This window comes from Octodon degus, unplaced genomic scaffold (assembly GCF_000260255.1).
Source record: "Octodon degus isolate 3935 unplaced genomic scaffold, OctDeg1.0 scaffold00079, whole genome shotgun sequence".
Taxonomy (NCBI): Eukaryota; Metazoa; Chordata; class Mammalia; order Rodentia; family Octodontidae; genus Octodon; species Octodon degus.
In genome coordinates, this window is record NW_004524655.1 from 6,334,260 (window position 1) to 6,350,776 (window position 16,517).

General features: G+C 44.2%; 2 protein-coding genes and 1 pseudogene across 3 annotated transcripts; 2 read left to right on the forward strand and 1 right to left on the reverse strand.

The window, feature by feature from the left end:
* Window positions 1–8: 8 nt before the first annotated feature.
* Window positions 9–2,748, reverse strand: Triap1 (TP53 regulated inhibitor of apoptosis 1). Its single transcript, XM_004636252.2, has 2 exons — window positions 2,555–2,748; window positions 9–92 (listed from the first exon to the last, which is right to left on the reverse strand). The coding sequence occupies exons 1-2, from the start codon at window positions 2,699–2,701 to the stop codon at window positions 9–11; spliced, it is 231 nt and encodes a 76-aa protein (XP_004636309.1). The 5' UTR covers window positions 2,702–2,748.
* LOC111818113 lies at window positions 949–1,046 on the forward strand (annotated as a pseudogene).
* Window positions 2,749–2,770: 22 nt separating the features above from the next.
* Gatc (glutamyl-tRNA amidotransferase subunit C) lies at window positions 2,771–14,772 on the forward strand. Of its 2 annotated transcripts, none has more exons than XM_023720954.1 (4): window positions 2,771–2,869; window positions 2,956–3,128; window positions 11,942–12,045; window positions 14,441–14,772. In XM_023720954.1, the coding sequence occupies exons 1-4, from the start codon at window positions 2,801–2,803 to the stop codon at window positions 14,491–14,493; spliced, it is 399 nt and encodes a 132-aa protein (XP_023576722.1). In that variant the 5' UTR covers window positions 2,771–2,800; the 3' UTR covers window positions 14,494–14,772. The 2 variants fall into 2 exon arrangements, with proteins under 2 accessions (XP_023576722.1, XP_004636310.1); XM_004636253.2 differs by having other exon boundaries at window positions 2,779–2,881.
* Window positions 14,773–16,517: the final 1,745 nt, after the last annotated feature.

Below are 16,517 nucleotides of genomic sequence, written 5' to 3' on the forward strand. Positions count from 1 at the left end.
TTTTAAGGTCAAGAAGAATTTTCGGGCTTTTCTTTGCTGTGGCCCATGAACTCCAGCCCTTCAATAGGAATCTCTTTCTCCTTTATTGCTTTCTGGTGGGAAAAGAAAACAACAGAACATAAAATGTGATGGCACAAAAGTAAAATGAGATTGAACTACAGTATAAAGTGGCATTTTTTTTTTAGAACTGGGAATTGAACTCAAAACCCTGTACTTGTCAGGCAAGCGCTTATTCTACTGAGCCATCTCCCCGGCCCCTAAAGTGACATTTTTTAATAAGCAGAAATATTATTAGAAAGTGATAAGACCAGATAAAAGAATGAAAGAAGAAGGGCTGGGGAGATGGCTTAGTAGAATAAGTGCTTGCCTGGCAATCCCAAGGGCCTGAGCTCAATCCCTGGTTCCGAAAAAAAAAAAAAAATATTGAAAGAAGAGATATAAGGGAACCATTAAAATTTTGTCATGACATCTGCCTAGGTGGTAGCTCATAATACCACTTCTCTGGGAGGCTGAAGCAGGAGGACAGCAAGGTCAAGCTTAACTTGGGCAATTTAGACACGTAAACTGTTTTTTTCTTTTGTTTGTTTTGAAGTGTTTGTTTGTGGAACTGGGGATTAGACTCAGGCCCTTCCACTTGCCAGGGAAGCGCTTATTCCACTGAGCCATCTCCGCGGCCCCCATTTTTTTGAAGTTTTTAAAGAGTGGCAGGAGGGCCAGGAATATAGCCCATTGCAACAAGTGCTTGCCTGGCAAGAACAAGGTTCTGAATTTGATTCCTGATATTAAAAGAGAAAAAGGGGCTGGGTGTGGTGGTGTATGCCTGTAATCCAGTACTCTGGAAGCTGAGCCAGGAAGATCATTGTCAGTTTGAGACCAGTCTGGGCTACAAAGTTCAAGGCCAGCCTCAGCTGCATAACAAGACTCTGTCTCAAAAAGAAAGAAAAAAAAGGGCTTGCCTTGGCAGCACACATACTAAAATTGGAATGATAGACAATTAGCATGGCCCCTGCACAAGGATGACTTGCAAATTCATTAAGAACACTTGCGGGTGCCAAGGCATGGTGGCACAGGAAGATCACTGAATCACTGTAAATTCAAGGCCAACCTGAGCTACATGTGGAAACTTTTTTTTTTTTTTTTTGGTACTAGGAATCAAACCTCATGATTGCGAAGCAGGTGCTGTGCCACTGAGCTATATCCCTTGGCCCTTAACTCTGTCTCCAAAAAAGAGAAAGGGCATGGTGGCACGTGCCTGTAATTCCAGCATGGGGAGACTCAGGAGGATCACCTTGAAGTCAAGGCCAGCCTAACCTACACAGCAAGACCCTGTCTCAAAAGAGTGAAAGGAGGGCCGGGGAGATGGCTCAGTAGAGTAAGTGCTTCCCTGGCAAGCACAAGGGCCTGAGTTCAATCCCCAGTTGGGGGGGAGGGGGCGCAAAAGGGTGTGGGAAGCTAGAGATGTAGCTTAGTGCAAAGGCAGTGGGTTCAATGCCTAGTACTACGCAAAATGTAAGTGACAGTCGGAAAATGGAGCATTTATTTTATTTTATTTTATTTTATTTTTTACCACTTTATTTTAGTGACAAATGTGGGTTCAAATTTGGATTCCAGGACTTATTGGATATGTGGTCTTATGCCAGCCTCACTATCCCCATCTGTGGACTGGGGAGATGGCTCAGTAGAATAAGCACTTCCCTGGCAAGCACAAGGGCCTGAGTTCAATCCCCGGTTCTGCCAAAAAAATAAATAAATAAATTCTATCCCCATCTGTAAATGGGGTAGGTAAAGATAGCAACTACCTCATGAAATTATGTGAGGATAGTGTACATTCCCGGTATCAGAATGACATTTGCGGGGCCGGGGAGATGGAGGTGGCTCAGTAAAATAAGCGCTTCCCTGGCAATCCCCAGTTCCCAAAACAAAACAAAACAAACAAACAAACAAACAAAAAAAAAAAAAAAAACCCGAGCTGTGTAGCGAGACCCTGTACCAAAGATTTAAAACAAAACAAAACAAAACAACAACAACAAAAAAAACAAACCTGGGAGATTCTCCACTAAGAAAGTAACCAGCAATACATAAGGGAAAGTGCCCCGCTGAGATACAAGAAAACCCGATCCAATGAACTTGCACAAACCATTTCCTATTTCCAAGTGTTAGTAACTACGGCTTTTGACAGTTTAGGACGACCAACAAATAAGTGAACCAAAAGTTTTCTACTGTGCTCCTTAAAGAGTAAAGTTCTGAAACCCGGCGTTATCGCCCACTCATGCAATCTCGCTACTCGGGAGACGGAGGCAGGATGCCCTCGCGCTCAGGGCCAGTTGGGCTACATAGCGAAACCTTGTCTCAACAAATAAACCTGGTCAATCGGAGACACACCTAGGCGGCCACAATGGTGAGGGCAGGGGAGAGCGCTGCTGCCACTGGCCGCGTTAACGACTTTCTCCATCCTCCGTGTCACAATCCCTGCCAGGTGTGATTCTTGTGGCAGGGACCACAAGAGAACGCAGGGCCTGAAGATAGAGAAGGGAGGACTCGGGTGGCGGCTCACCTGAACACACTGCTGGTAGCGCTTGAAGAGATCAGTACACGGGTCCCCGGAGCCGTCCCCCTTGAGAAACTTCTCGGCAAACCAGCGATTGAAGCACTGATCGTACTCGCGCTTCATATCCGTGCAAGCCTCTCCAACGCTATTCATGGCGAAGGCTGAGCAATAGAGGCGCACTATGATGTCATCACACTTAAACGCGTCGCTTGGCGTTGCGTAGGCGCACTACGAGGGCCCAGAAAGGACGAAATGTCTGCGCGGGCGCTGTGGCTGGCTTTTCGGAGTGGGCTTGGCGGGCGTCAAGCCTTCTCCACCAAGGTGAATCTTCAGGTAGAGGCCGGCGGTGTCTAGGTGGGTGGCGCAGCGGACGTTGCCCGTGACCCATGCTCCCTGCTTTTCCCCAGGGAAGTGGTCGCATCACTGTCGAGGTGATCGAGCACTTGGAACGTCTAGCGCTTGTGGACTTCGGCAGCCGTGAAGCTGTGGCGCGGCTGGAAAAAGCTATCGCTTTCGCCGACCGCCTGCGTGAGGTGGACACGGACGGAGTGGAGCCCATGGAGTCCGTACTGGAGGACAGGTAAACCTCGCCGCTCCGCCCGCGCAGCCTTCACAGGCTGTGGTGCCTTTGCGAACATTTAAAGTGAAGACTACTCTATCTGAGAGCGAAAAGAGCCTTAGCAAGATTAGACATTTGCGCAGTCACCCGCGGTTAAGCGGCTTCATCACGTTTCTGTGAATCCTGCCACTCCCGCTTAGAATATTCGAGTCCTCCCAGTGTAAGTAGGTAGACTTCAAACTGCTTGCTAATCAGTCATTGCCTTGAAGGCAATACCGACGCTGGCACACCGGTGCCGTTGTCCTCTCTACCCTCCGCCATCCTGGCTTTCTTAAGTGCTCAACAAGCCAAGTTCGGTCCTTTGCTAGGATCTTCACACTGGTCAAGCAGTTTTTTTGGGCAGTTTGCTTCCAAACAGCTGTGGCATTCTACCTACATCTTTGCATGCGAATCTCAGATCTCTGTATCTGTTGACCAGTCACTAACTCTTGTCTTCCTGATGTTTTTATCTACATGTTTGTTACTTTACAATATGAGCTTTATTTTCTGACTTGCTTAGTGACATTATTCCTGCTTCAAAACTTAAAATATGCGTGTTTTTTTAAATTTTTATTTGTGTGTGTGTGTGTGTGTGTGTGTGTGTGGCCAGCTCATTCCACAAGGGGGCGGAGCTGGCTGGCATGTGGTGCTGGGGAATTGAACCGCGGTCCCTGTGCTTTAAGTTTGTTGTAAGTAGGTGCTTTAGACCACTGAGCCATCTCACCAGCCCCAAAATATGCGTTTTTAAAATGTGTATAATTTTGTGACCCAGAGGTTCCCTACTGTGAGAACTGAAAGTACAAGCTCTATGCCCAAGCGGGTGACGGTATAGCTCAGAGGCAGAGCACTTGGAAAGCCCAGGGTTCAAATTCCAACGCCATAAGGGGGAAGGGAAGAAAGACAGCACAAATGTTTTTTGGACAACTATTTATAGTACCCATTAACAAAACCAAACTCAGAAACAACTTAAATGGCAAATACATCATCATACAATGGGAGATCTGGAAGTTGCTAAAAATAATGAAACAACTTGCTTGTATTTGTCCTATTAGTACATAAGTAACAGACATCGTGAGATGGACAAGATTTATTTAATATCAGGTTTCCAAGATATATTTAATATAAAACAATGTCAGAATACTATTATCAGTACTTTATGTGCACTCTTTTGTATATGTTCTGGTGTATACATTGTTTCCTCAAAGGGTATATAAGAAACTTACCAAATGATGTTTTAAAGTAGGAATACAGTTGGAAGCTTTGACCATGGGTCCCAAACACAGATGCCTTAATGGGACAGAGTAAATAGGTAATATAATGTAGTGTAGCAGAATAGAGAAGAGTAGGTCACTGGCAAACTCAACTTCTTTGTCTGGCTGCAAGAAGCCCTGAGTTCAAGGCTCACAGGTCTCTCAGAAAAATCCTTTACTGGTTGTTTCCAAATCTTAATACATTTTGAAGAAAATTCTCTTTTCTTTGAAACTCTTCCTGCCAGCAGATGTTTGCTCCTAGAGCTGCCTTCTTAGAAAGATCACTAGATATTTAATTCAAAAGTAGGAACAACCAAGAACTACCTATCCTAGCTCTCCATGAAGGTAATTTTTAAAATATCTTCTAACTATAAAGATTTTACATTAGTAACAATGGAGAGCAAGATCTGTAACCATAATCTTATGAAATTTAAGTCTTTTAACACCCCCTTTTAATTTTTTAAAAATTTATTTTGTATTTTAGGGAAGGGTCTACAGGGTTTTCAGGGTCTCACTACTAGATCAGACTCGTAGTGATTCTCCTATTTTCAGCTGAGATTACAGGCACAAGCCACCACGCCCAGTCTCAATTGCTGTCTCCGCGTGCCCCAGGGGTGGGGCTGGCATAGCAGGCCTGGGGATCCAACCCCTGGGATCTGCGCCTGCTTGCATCCTCCCCGGCTTTTTTTTTTTTTTTTTTTTTTTTGAGACAGGGTCTTGCTATGTAGTTCAGACTGGTCTTGAACTCACGACAATATACTGCCTCAGCCTCCCAAGTGCTGGGATTACAGGTGTGCACCACCATGCCTGGCAAACACCCTAGAAATTTAACCCACTTCAAACTATTCTTTTCTCTATCCAGCCTTTGATTCCTTCAAATCTTTACTTTGCAGCCTGATCCTCAAGAGACATTAACCATTTACATGGAGTTATGCAGCACTTCAAAACAGAAATCTGTTGCCATCTTCCTACCCAACTCCTTCAACCACTGCATTTTAGTAAAAGTAAAAGCTTCACCACAGCCTGCAGGACATGATCTAACCTAGCACCTGCCCAGGTCTCTATGCTCTTTTCTTAAAATTCCTAGGATTTACCTTGTGGGGTGGCACATACCTGTAATCTCTGCACTCTGGGAGGCTGATGCAGGAGAACTGCTACAAATTTGAGACCAGACTGAGGAACCTACATGAATTCAAGGCCACCCTGCTCTCTCTAGCAAGACCCTGTCTTAAACATACAAAACAAATTCCCAGGATTTTCCAGGCACAGTGGCATACATCTGTAATCCCCCCCCCTTTTTTTTGTTGTTGTTGTTGGTGGTGGTGGTGGTGGTCCCAGGGATTAAACTCAGGACTTTGTACTTGTCAGGCAAGCACTTAATCCACTGAGCTATCGCTCCAGGCCCTGTAATCCTTTCTACTTGGGAGATTGAGACCAGAATCACAGATGAGGGCAGCCTGCACTACACAGTGAGGCCTGTCTGAAACAAGGCTTACTGGTCTCCCAAGAATCAAAGGCTCAATTTTTTTTTTTTTTTTTTTTTAATGGGCAAGATGTATCTCAGGGATAAAGCACTTGCCTAGCTGCAGAAAACCCCAGGTTCAATCCCAGTGGAGTGGCACGGTGGTGGTGACAATTCTCAGTCTTTGTCCTCAACTCATTCTACCAAGTTGAATGTCCTCATTCTTAGTTTCTTCTTCAGGTATCAAATGCCACCTTCTCAAGAAATCATCATTCTGTTTGTCTCTACACAGCACTAGAGAATAAACTCCTGGCTTCCTGCATCCTAGGGAAGGGCTGTATCACTGAGCTACTTTCCTAGACCTTTTTAATGTTTTGAGATAGGGTCTTGGTAAATCACTAAATTTCGCAGGCCGGGGTTGAGCTGATCTCCAGCCTTAGATTTATTTATTTATTTTTGTGGAACTAGGGATTGAACTCAGGCCCTTGTGCTTGCCAGGAAAACACTTATCCTACTGAGCTATCTCCCCAACCCCTAGAGAAAAAAAAAAAGTGCCGGTGAGGCAGCTCAATGGACTAAGCACCTGTTTAGGCAAGCACAGGCACCAGGGTTTGATTCCTGGTACCACATGCAGCAGGGCTCTGCCGTGCTGAGCCGGGCAACTGAGTCTTGGCGTACTGGTGCACGCCTGTAATCCCAGCACTGGGGAGGCTGAAAACAGGTGGATTACCATGAGTCCAAGCTGTAGAATGAGATCCTGTACCAAATACATAATTTTTTTTTTTTTTTTTCCAGAACCGGGGATTTAACTCAGACCCTTGCACTTGCCAGGCAAGCGCTTATTCTACTGAGCCATCTCCCGGCCCCTATAAAATTTAAAAATAAAAAAAAAATTAAAAATTATCTCCAGCCTTAGCCTCTTAGAGTGCTGGTATTACAGGCCAGTAAAATCAAGCCCAACTTCATTCTTTTATGCCGAGTGAGGTTCTCTTTTGGTACCTGTGGTATGCTCACAATATTCAGCAGAGCTGTTCATCCATCTGTTGACATATTACCTAATATTATGCCCTTTTCTACATAACACATGCCATGGAACTTGGTGGTTAGCCCTGAGTAGTTGGTAGGACTCTGTCTGCACATTAATAACATTTAAATCATTTAATCCGAGCTAGAAGCATTGGTGTGGTTGTGTGTCAGGAACTAAGAATTTATGTGCATTATCTATTACAAACTACAGCTATGGAAGGCAAGTAAGTTATAGTTTAGCCAGGCATCATAGCACACAACTATAACTTTAGCAGTTTGGGAAGCCAGAGGAAGAGCACAAGTCTGAGCCCAGCCTGGGCAACATACCCAAATATGTTCATTCATTCGTTCATTTGGTTGTTGTTTTGTTTGAAGTAGTTTGAAATCTTATAGGTTGGGGTGTTTTGGTTTTTTTTTTTCCTCCTGTTTGTTTTTGGTGGAACTGGGGCTTGAACTCAGGCCTTGTGCTTGCAAGGGAAGCGCTTATTCCACTGAGCCATCTCCCCAGCCCTGTTTTGAGATAGTCTCACTATATAGTTCAGGCTAACCTTAACTATGTAGCTCAAGATGGCCTTGAGTTTGCAAAGATCTTCCTGCTTCAGCCCTCCAAGTGCTGGAATTATAGCTGTGTAGCACTGTACCTGGCCATTCTTAGCAATTTATCGAGACCCTGTCCCAAAATAAAAAAACAAAAAGGGCTGGGGATACAAGTCAGTGGTAGTGTCCCCGAGTTCAATTCCTAGTACCACCACCACCACCACCACCACCACCACCACCACCATCAAAAAGTTCTTATGAAAAGGGGTGGCTGGAATGTAACTCCATGTGAAGGTGTTGGGTTCCATCCGCAGAAATTATACTTAAGACAGAAAGAACACAGAAGGGAGGGGTAAGGAGGGGGAAAGAATGGAACTTTTTTTTTTTTAATGTGTTTAGTACAGGGTTTCACTATACAGCCTGGACTCGTAGTGATCCTATTTTCAGCCTCCCCAGTGCTGGATTACAGGCATGAGCCACTGTGCCCGATGTTGGTGGCTGGCTCAGTGTATTGCTGAGGGCAGGTGTGTGGCCAGACCAGTGATATGTGGTGCTGGGGATGGAACGTCCCTGGTCCCTAAGCAGTACTTCCCTAAGCAGGTGCTTAGTCTGCTGAGCTATCTCGCCAGCCCTAGAATGGAACTGGTTTGGAGTGTTGGTGCTCACCTTCATCCCAGCAATCTGGGATATAGTTCAGTGCAAAGGCTCGGATTTCAATCTCTAGGCCCCCAAAAAGATTTGGAACTCAGACTGTTTGCAAACACCACTCTAGGTATGGCAGCTGAAGTCCACTGGGAAGAGCATCAGGGGAAGAACATCTGACTGCAGCCAAAAACTTTGGTGCTGGATGTTTACTGTGTTCCTCAGAGCCTCTGCCATACCACTTTTTTGTGGGGGGCAATCCTAGGACCCATCCATGGCCTTTGTACTCCTAGCAGCACCTACACATACATCTGTTTTTGGAGGCAGGATCTCACTAAAGCACTTATTCAGGCTGCATTCAAACTCTTGGGATTTGCCTGCCTCAACCTTCCAGGTTGCTGGGATCATAGGTGTGTAACATCACGCCCAGTCTGCATCCAACTAAATTAGGAGAGAAGAGGCTTGCACATGAAAGTGGCACCAGAGAAACTATTACTCTCATCTGAATACCAGGAAACAAGCAGAAAGGCAGTGGCCAAACTGTCAGCCAGACCAAGGACACGGCATACATTTCCCTATGCTGCCACAGCCACTTCATGCTTTCTATTTTACTTTTTCATCTATTTGTTACACGGTCTCACTATTGCTCAGATTTGTGATGATCCTCTTGCTTTCAGCCTCCCCAGGGCTGGGATTCTAAGTGTGTGCCACTATGCCTGGACTGTGGCTAGCTCAGCCCACCCTGGGGGCAGGCCAGGCATAGCAATTGGTGCCAGAGATTGCGTTTGCCTAAGCAGGTGCTTTAGTCCGCGGAGCTATCTCACCGGCCCCCAGTTATCTCGCTGGCCTTTTTAATAAAAATTTGTGTGTGTGGCCAGCTCAGCACACCAGGGAGCGGGGCTGGCTGGCATGTGGTGCTGGGGGATTGAACCGCAGTCCCTGTGCTTTGCTAAGCTTGTCCTAAGTAGGTGCTTTAGACCACTGAGCCATCTCACCAGCCCTTTAATAAGCAGTATTTTCTGCCACGCATGTGATGCATCTTGTAAGCCATGCCCTCTGGAAAGCTAAGAATTCCAGGTTTGGGCCCAGCCTGGGCAATACGGCAAGATTCTGTTTCATAAGGGGTGGAAGTGGGGATGCAGTTCAGTGTGAAGACCCTGGTTTCAATCCCTAGTACCACACATATCCATACACACGCACACACACCCATAAGAAAAAATTGACTGAAAGAGCTTGTAATACCCTCTGACGTTGTATAAATGAGTCTAAGGAAAATTAAGCAACTTGCTAACCGAAAGGTCTTTTTGTAGGTTTCACAGTCTGTGATGAAGAAAGTAAGGCCAGAAATGGTGGCATAAAATCCCAGTTACTTGGGAGGCCAACAGGTAGATAATAAGTTGAAGGCCAAGAGGACACCACAGTGAGACTCTCCCCCCGCCAAAAAAAAAAAAAAAAAATAGGGAGATAGAGACCTTCTAGGAGTAAATCCACTATAAAGTGGAATTAAGTGGATATGTGTTTATCTAAAGGAATAATCTCTTCTAGAAATGTCATAGGAAACCTGGATACCAAATGAGAAAAAAAAAAGTTATTGAAATCTGTCGGACAACGTGTAGTGGCACACACCTATTGCTGCAGCAAGTGGAGGCTGAGACAGGACTGCCAGTTTGAGAGCAGCTCAGACTATAGTGCCCCAACTACTACATAGTGAGGGCATCTCACCAAACAGACAAAATGTACATACTGTGAATGATGTATTGAGGCACTCAGAAAAAATCATGCATTACTGAACACACTTCTTAGAAATGCAGGCCCACTTTTTTTTTTTGTATTTTAGGGAAGGGTATACAGGGTGTTCAGGGTCTCACTACTAGATTCGACTCATAGTGATCCACCTGTTCACAGCCTCCCAAGTGCTGGGATTACAAGTGCCCTAATCTCAAGACACCACACCATCTCAATTGCTGTCTCAGCACGCCCCAGGGGTGGGGCCGGCACAGAAGGCCCAGGATCGAACTCAGCCCCTGCTTGCAAGCGTTTTAATCCACTGAGTTATTTCACTGGCCCTTTCAAATCTTATTTTTTAATGTTACATTTGATCTTAGTAATCCAATTAATCATTCTCTAAGTATGGAAACTAAAACATGAAGGATATGTAACTGACACTGTAAAATCATTTTAGCTTTAACTTGGAAGTCTAAGCTTTTAGCCATTTTGTTGCACTGTCCAGCAGAAAGTCTAGAAGTCTGTGGATCATCTTTGAATGGTACAATTACAGATAAATTTTTATTTTTTGCCTTCCAAGCTATCTTAAGTGAATAGTGTTTTTTGGTTTTTTTGACAGGCTGGCTTTAGCCTCCTGGGATCCCTGCATCAGCCTCCCAAGTGCTGGGATTGCAGTCATGTGCCACCACACCTGTATTAAATATCTATGTCTTGGTTATAAACACCCAAAGGGCAACTCTTTTTGATAAGTCTGGAAAGATTATTAAGTCAGTTAAGACTGGGAGATCCTGGAATAGATTCTGGTTCTCTGTTCTTTTATCACAATTTATTACGCTTAGCTCTGGGCCGGGATCCAGGATTCCTTTTCTTTTCCCAAGAGTCTTATGCTAACAGTGTAGCCCCTAGTAGATAGCCTTTATGCAGGTGTTCCTGTCGCATTCCTCCATGTTTAACATGACTCAACCCCACTAGAATTAGCTTTAGTCTGTGCCCCACTCAAGAGTAGAAAGCTTGATTGCTCTTTACTCATTTTTTAAAGTTCAACTCTGTGAAACAGGCTCACATCTGTTCAGGCACTTTTCTATTTTGAAACAAGGGTGAGGTTTCATGTCCACGTGCCAAGTTCCTATTTGCTATCTTGACACTTTGTTGAAGTCACTAGACCCAGGTAACAGCTGGAGATTGAGCCGTTTGTGATAGATGTTGCTCAACAACAAGCACTTATAAGATCCACCTAACTGGCTGTGGTGAAACCAGCATTCATCGTAGAGGCACCAGAAAGGGCTCAGGTCACAGTACAGCTACTTAGTCAACATCCTTAGGCAAGTCACTCTTGAGCAACCCTCCTCCTCCCACTCCTCCTCCCTCTTTGCTTAGATCTCCCCCCCCCCCCCGGAACTGGGAATTGAACTCAGGCCCTTGCTCTTGCCAGGGAAGCGTTTATTCCACTGAGCCATCTCCCCTCTGCTTAGATCTCAAGCTCTGCCTTCTGTCTAACAGGCCATGCTGCAGCCATCTGCATTCCCTGTTTTTTTTTCTCTAAACCTGCTCAACTTTCGTCTTCACATCCATACTGCTGCTTCTTCCTGGAAGTCTTATTTCCTGTCCACTGCCCAGCTATTTCTTGCACTTTCACAATGACATCGCCTATTTTTAGTTCATGCTTCTCACTCAGGCTAGGCTAGTGCCTTGGCAGGTTGTGCTTACTTCTGTTAAAATTTAACAACTGGCTGGGTGTGGTGGTGCACCCCTGTAATCCCAGCACTCAAGTGGCTGAGGTGCAAGGATTGTTGTGAGTTGGAGACCAGCCTGGGCTACAAAGTGAGCTCAAGGCCAACCTGAACTGCATGGTGAAACCATCTCAAACAGAAAAAAAACCGTAACTGTATGGTAATTACCTTTTCATACCTCCACCCAGATGTAACCTGTTCCTACTGTCATCCAAATATGTTATTTATGTCAATCCTGAGAAATTACCACTTACCTCAGTTGTCAGAAGACTACAACCTATAGGCAGTTATTTGGTCTACTCTTGGCCATTGCTCCTGTCTTGGAGCTACGACCACAACTCAGGACTATGCTGCGCCCTCCCCTACCAGGCCCTAGAAGCTCTTTTCTCTGAGAAGGTAACATTGAACTTCTGGGTTTTGTAGATGTCTATACTTGAGATCTGACAATGTAGCAGAAGGCAACTGTGCTGAAGAACTACTACAAAACTCCCGTCAAGTTGTGGAGGAGTATTTCGTGGCTCCCCCAGGTATGTGTTGCCCAGAATGGTTTTAATAGAATAGTTCAGATATTCACAAGGCAACCTAAGGAATGAAGTAGGAACTATGAGGACAAATATGCTATGCAGGAAGCTTGAAAAAGAGAAAATGCACAGATCGTGGCATTAAGACAGCTTTAGGAGCTGGTGAGGTAGCTCGGCAGTCCAAGTGTCTGCCTGGCAAGTACAAGGACCTGAGTTGAATCCCCAGTTCTGCATGCCATCTGGGCCTCTGAGCGCACCATGCCAGCCAGGCACTGAAGCTGGGTGTGGTGGTGCACACCTGAAATCCCAGTGCTGGGGAGGCTGAGACAGGAGGATCACTATGACTCCAAGCTACATAGTGAAATCCTGTACCAAATAATTTTTAATGAAAAAATTAAAAAACACAGCATTAGACTGCAAGGATATACAGTGATACAAATACCTGTCTGGCAGGCACAACGTCCTAAGTTTGATTTGTGGTACAAAAATAAGTAAGATGACATTAGAGCTGGGTATGATAATGCACACCTGCAATCCCAGCTCAGAAGGCTGAGGCACAAGTATCCCTGTGAATTCAAGAGCAGCCTGGACTACATAGTAAGTTCAAGGCCAACCTAAACCACATAGCAGGATCCTCAGACAAAAAAAAAAAGCTGGCATTAGAGTCTAGACACTTGACACTTTGTATGCTATTTCTCAGTGTTAAGTGTTGGGCACCAATTCATATTTTAAAAAAACCAAGGCCATGCCTGTAGTCCCAGAACTTGGAAGGCTGAGGGAGAAGGATCACAGAGAGTTGAAGGCCAGCCTGGGCTACAAAGTGAGTTAAGCTAGCATGAACTGCACAGTAAAATCCTGTTCAAAACAGACCAAAAAAATGACAAAATTTTTTAAGTGATTTTTTTTTTTTTTTGGTACCAGGGATTGATCTTGTGCTTGCAAGGCAAGTATTTATGCCACTAAGTTATATCCCCAGCCCCAAGATAAACTTAAGACAAACAACATATATAAGCCAAATGAGAACATACCTGGTTTCTAGCAACCTCAGGAACTGAGGCAGGAAGATTACCTAGTTAGAGCCCACCCTAGTCAACGTAATAGGAAGCTGTCCTAACTTTTTTTTTTGTAAAGGGAGTGCTGGGGAGGTAGCTCAATGCAAAGGCTCTGGGGTCAATTCTTATTGGGTAGGGCTGGGGACACAAACTGACAAACCAAATAAAACCAGAGACTTTGGTGTAGTACTTGGTATGGACACTCCTATCTTTAACTTCACTGTAAAAAAAAAAAAATTTTTTTGGCAGAACTGGGTTTTGAATTCAGGCCCCTGCACTTGCCAGGCAAGAGCTTATTCCACTGAGCCATCTCCCCGACGCCTTCACTGTAAAATTTTTAAAGCATCACAAGAACTCTTGAAGTGGGACATAGTGGCACACATCTAGAATTCCATCACTCTGAGAGGCTGAAGCAGGAAGATCTTCATGCGCATTCTTGGCACCTTAGCTAGACCCTGTCTTAAGTTTTAAAAAATTTAAAAGGGATCTGGGCATATCTCACTGCAAAGGCCCTGGGTTCAATCTCTAATTAATACTATCCCTAATTAAAAATAAAAACAAAAAAACCTACTCTGGCCCACTGGTAAAATCCAGAACCTTGGGTAGACAGATGGTTTTTATCTCCTGTGCAGATGGGTGAGATTAGTCAGTGCTGTTCACTCCCTGGGCATTAGGTGGGTTTTTGTTTTGTCTTAATCTTAATATCTTTTGGAATGGGGGTGGGTGGTGGTGATTTCACTATGTAGATCAGACGAGCTTTGAATTCATTATGTAGCCCAGACCTGAGAATTTTCTGCCTCAGCTTCCTGAGTGCTGGGATTAGGCATGTGCTATTGTGACAGCATCCCTAGACATTTAGGAATGAGACAAACCTAAGCACTCAGTAGACTACTTCCAAGTGCCAGCTTCCAAGTCAAGAGCAGTCTCCATAATAAAACACCAACCCAGGAGTTAGCTCTTCTAGGAACTCATCAGGACTAACCAGTTAAAGAAAAGCTCTTGTTTAGTGAGGTGGCAAACCCTTTAGAGATTTCAATAATACAAACAACCCACTGTGGTGCCCATGCTGTAGGTTTGCCACCACTGCTCTTGCTGAAGGATGTGAAGGCATGCAGCAAACCAAAGCTAAACTCTACATGCCTGATTTTGTAATCCCACCATCTTGGAGCCCAACGTTACCACTACTTTAGCTAGACATACATGTTGATCATGTATTATACTATCTCCCAAATAGTATTGTCTTTCCCTCCAATCCTATCTACATATTAGAAAATAGATTAACTATATTTCTTTTTGTTTTCTATCAAGTGACCAGCTCAGTCATACCATGCTTTCTTGTTTTCAAACAGGTAATATCTCTTTACCAAAGCTGGGTGAACAAGAGTCCTTCCAACATAGCTGAGTGGCTATCCTGGGAAGGAGGCACCCTGTGAGCACATGGAAATACAATAATGATATTTTAATGTAAACCCTAATGGTTCCACTTTTGTCAGTCAACTGAAAAAAAAAAAAAAAAAAAAAAGATACTCAAGCATGTCTTTTGAGTCTTCCAAAGACTGATCTGGCAAACCCTGGCCAAAACATTGGGTTCCTGTGCCCCCCTGCAAGACTACCAAATGCATGTAAGTGAACCTGTTTATATATCTGACAAGCACAAGTATTGGATCACTTTCAAAACCTGCACTGTCATTATTAGTTGCTGATTCCACTAACTTGAGTGGGGTTGTTTTTACCAAACATACTGTACCTACATTTGTTTCTAGGTACCTACTGTATTCAGAGCAGACAACAAACTTTCTGTTAAGGTCTGACCAACGTTCGGTACTATAAAGCCATCCTCCATCCCACAAAATGATTACACACCTACATTTTTTTTTTTTCCTGAAAAACGAACTTACCATAAAACAGACCTGGATGGGTGTGGTGGGACACACCTGTAATGCCAGCAGTGGGGAAGCCAAGATATGAGGATCACTGTGAGTTTAAGGCCAGCCTAGGCTATAAAGTGAGTTTAAGGTCAGCCTGAACTGCATAGTGAAAACCTGTCTCAAAAAGACAAACAGCCCCAAGCCTATTTTCATTCTTCCTATTTCCTTTACCTTTTTTCCTTTTTTCTATGTTTGCTTTAAGACAGGTTTTTGCTATGTAATACCAGCTGGGTTTGAACTTTCTATGTAACTCAGCCTGGCCTCCCACTCACATTCTCAGCTTCCCGAGTGGCAGGGATTATAGATTATGTCACCATGCCACCATCCCTTTCTCTTTAAGGCCTTGAATTTACAAAGTCAGGCTTGAATTATAAGGATAAGCCTGGACCTGCCACTGGAGTTGAAATTCTCAGGCCACCACCAGAACTATCATTATTCCCAAGTTAGGTATTTCTGTTCCTTTTTTTTTTTTTTTTGCGGAACTGGGGATTGAACTCAGGCCCTTGTGCCTGCCAGGGAAGCGCTTATTCTACTGAGCCATCTCCCCGGCCCCTTTTTTTCAGTTTTTTTTTTTTTTTTTTTTTTTTTTTTGACTTTTGGTTTTTTTTTTTTTTCCTTTTTTTTTTTTTTTTTGCGGAACTGGGGATTGAACTCAGGCCCTTGTGCCTGCCAGGGAAGCGCATATTCTACTGAGCCATCTCCCCGGCCCCTTTTTTTCAGTTTTTTTTTGAGACACAGTCTCACTATGCAGTTCAGGCTGGCCTTCAGCTCACTTTATAGCCCAGGTTGATCTTGAACTTGCAACAATTTTCTTGCCTCAGTCTCGCGAGTACTGGGATTACAGGTGTGCATGAGCACACCTGGCTTTGCATTTCAGTTCTTTACAAACTGGACACAAGCTATAATTGTTTTTTTTAAATGTATCCAGTACAGGGTCTCACCACACAGATTGGACTCATAGTGATCCTTCCTGTTTTTCAGCCCCCCTCAATAGCTGGGATTGTAGGCGCACACCACCATGCCCAGTCTCATTCTGAGTCTCAGTGTGACCGAGGGACAGCGCCAAGGCTGGGGTGGGGCTAGGGCTGACATGGCACGCCAGGGATTGAATCCCAGTCCATTAGTCTGCCTAAGCAGGTGCTTTAATCTGCTGAGTTATCTGGCTGGCCCATTGTTTGTTTGTTTTAGAAAACCAGTATATTTATTAGGTAAAATCTATGTATTTAATCAAGGACAACCACACATGTCAATTACTAAACATTTAAAATATATTTCTAAACAGAATGGGCCAACTCAGTCACAGTCGCTGCTGTTCTCCATAGCAGAGCAACCCACAAAGACACAGCACTGATTTTTTTTTTTTCCCATAATCAGGGGTGAAAAATATACAACTTGTTTCTGAACCAAAACCACAATGTCTGCAGTTTAAAACATGTCACTGCTATATGGCCCTGGTAGAAATTATGTAGTTTTTTTCCTTAAAAAAAAAAAAAAAAAA

Bases quoted from the DNA above. Each gene is read 5' to 3' on its own strand.
- Triap1 (XM_004636252.2), bottom strand. From the start codon at position 2,701: ATGAATAGCGTTGGAGAGGCTTGCACGGATATGAAGCGCGAGTACGAT. The intron at 93-2,554 runs GTGAGCCGCCAC...TTTTCCCACCAG, and splicing joins GCTACCAGCAGTGTGTTCAG to AAAGCAATAAAGGAGAAAGA.
- Gatc (XM_004636253.2), top strand. From the start codon at position 2,801: ATGTCTGCGCGGGCGCTGTGGCTGGCTTTTCGGAGTGGGCTTGGCGGG. The intron at 2,882-2,955 runs GTAGAGGCCGGC...GCTTTTCCCCAG, and splicing joins CCACCAAGGTGAATCTTCAG to GGAAGTGGTCGCATCACTGT. The intron at 3,129-11,941 runs GTAAACCTCGCC...TGGGTTTTGTAG, and splicing joins GAGTCCGTACTGGAGGACAG to ATGTCTATACTTGAGATCTG.